The 2,280-nt window shown below is 40.1% G+C and overlaps 1 protein-coding gene across 1 annotated transcript; it reads left to right on the top strand.

The window, feature by feature from the left end:
- Positions 1–795: 795 nt before the first annotated feature.
- Positions 796–2,008, top strand: LOC131069450 (rapid alkalinization factor). The gene has a single exon (XM_058004877.2). The coding sequence runs from the start codon at positions 1,128–1,130 to the stop codon at positions 1,497–1,499; it is 372 nt and encodes a 123-aa protein (XP_057860860.1). The 5' UTR covers positions 796–1,127; the 3' UTR covers positions 1,500–2,008.
- The last annotated feature ends 272 nt before the right edge of the window (positions 2,009–2,280 follow it).

Below are 2,280 nucleotides of genomic sequence, written 5' to 3'. Positions count from 1 at the left end.
AAAAACATATACTTAAATGAATATACAAAGAAGATGTATCTAAAGAAATATGTATATATAAGAATATAAGAGAATTAGATATATAAAAATATATTAGTATATAAATAGACAAAAGACTAGAAGAATATACCTAATCTCATACATGCACCAAAAGAAGACCTGTCATTTCATTTAATGGTGTTCATCAACGACTAGATGACAGAGAATGGATAAGAGTCTTGGATTGGGCCTCTCTTTTGCCTTTTGCTTTTCCTATTTGGCTTTTACCCTTTATCCTTGGGAGCCTCCCAATGCCCATATTATTCTGCACCTAAATCTTAAATAAATAATTGGACATAGATGATTCTTAATACATAATAGTTAATTAAATATTAAATATAAAATTCAAAAAAAGCTGTGGTGGGAGGTCTAGAATGTAGAAAGGGTACATGGGGCCCCACCTAGGAGAAAAGCTGTGCTGTACTCCTAACGGTACATTCCCACCCTTATTCTCTTTATTAGAAACTTACCGGAATATTATAATTAAAATGCCTTTAAATAAAAGGAAACAGCGTTATAAAGAGGGACTAAGGACTATCTAAATTTAGCGGAATATTGAAATGCGTTTAAATAAGCGGAAATAGCGTTGTATGGCGGAGTATCTTAATTTAGTTGGGTGTCCAGAGTAGGCGGTGGAATGTCATTGAGACATACATACGTGTGGGCGCAAGTGCATTTAAGAGGAGAAGAGCAGCTGTCCGTGGGATCCACGAAACGAAACGCATTATATGCTTGTTGAAAGAAATTAAAAAGGATTAAAGAAAGCTGTGGGAATCCGTAACTCCGCGTGGAGAAATCTGGTGACGTCCACCTAATCTCACGGTGGGCACTGCACTGCATCTGCTTTCTGAATTCTTCATATTCCCAAACGCGCCTCAGAATCTATTTGGACGTATATACAGCGAGAGGTGCAGAGGATTGTGGGGGAAGGGTGAGTGATACTTTGTGTGTATATGTTTGGGTTGCACTTTGGTGGTGTGAGAAATTTTGTGCCAGGGGCTGAACCCAACCCGTGACAAGTACAGAGAGCAGGATTTGAGACGTGTTTTTTTGCTTAGATTATTAGGCGTTCTTGGTTTTTGTTTGCGATGGGAAATGGCAAGGGGATCTCGTGGCTCGTCCTTTTGTGGTCGCTGCTCTGCGTTTGTTTGTTTTTTGCAGCGGGATCTGAGGCTGGGGCTGAAATGGAGGCGTGGAGCTTGTGGGACTCGAAGCCGCGAGCGGGATGCAGTGGACTGATTGGGGAGTGCTTCGAGGATGAGGAAATGCTCATGGATTCCGAGAGTAATAGGAGGATTTTGGCTGGGAAGACCTACATCAGCTATGGTGCGCTGAGGTCCAACAGTGTTCCGTGTTCGAGACGCGGGGCTTCTTATTATAACTGCCGATCTGGTGGACAGGCGAATCCTTACAGGCGCAGCTGCACTCAGATCACTCGCTGCGCCAGAAGTACTTCTTAGGCTCTGTACTAACGCTGCTCTTTTTCGTTCTCATGTTGTTCTGCTTGTTGTTCTCTGGCTTATTCTCTGAGATCTCGGACATTTTGCATTCTTTTGCTTAGTCAAAACGAAGCCATTATTAAATCAAAGATTATAGAATAAAAGACCTGAAAGGAGCCCAAAGGTGTGTGCGAGTTCTCCTCGCACTTGAAACCCTCATATATGTAGTGTATTTTTTCTGTAGCAGCGCAGGTTCGAATCCTGAGCACTAAATAAATGAATGTAGTGAGGACAGAACAGAGCACCTGGAATGATTGTAGCGGATAGAGGAACAGGTCACCTGGAATGGAAGTAGCGAGTTGAGAGCAGGGCAAGTCCAGGTGTCGTGTTCGAGTCCTTGCAGTTGCTTATGGTCCAGTGAGTCTAGGGTTTGCCTCCGGGTTCTTTTATTTTTAACATTTTACTGTGGATTGTATTGTATGCCAGATCCAATTTAAGGATTAATTAAATATGTAAGTGAATTTTCATTATAGCAATATGTAACCTTTACAAATTATTGTAAATGTGCTGTGTTTTTCAAATTGCTTTTCTAAATTTCATTGAGATGAATGATTTTAAATTGCCTGTCTAAATTTCAATGAGATGAATAATTTCTAATTGACTTTCCAAGATGAATGATTCATTGACTGTCAAAATTTCATGGAGATGAATGATTCAAAACGCCTGTTTTGGGTTTTATTGAGATGATTGATTCAAAATGCCTGTTTTAGTTTTATTGAGATGAATGATTGAAAATGCCTGT

Source organism: Cryptomeria japonica, chromosome 5 (genome assembly GCF_030272615.1).
Source record: "Cryptomeria japonica chromosome 5, Sugi_1.0, whole genome shotgun sequence".
Taxonomy (NCBI): Eukaryota; Viridiplantae; Streptophyta; class Pinopsida; order Cupressales; family Cupressaceae; genus Cryptomeria; species Cryptomeria japonica.
The sequence above is the reverse complement of the archived record's forward strand: the minus strand, read 5'-3'. Positions and strand labels throughout refer to the sequence as shown.

What these genes read in the sequence shown, in the direction of transcription:
- LOC131069450 (XM_058004877.2), top strand. Translation starts at nt 1,128, where the DNA reads ATGGGAAATGGCAAGGGGATCTCGTGGCTCGTCCTTTTGTGGTCGCTG.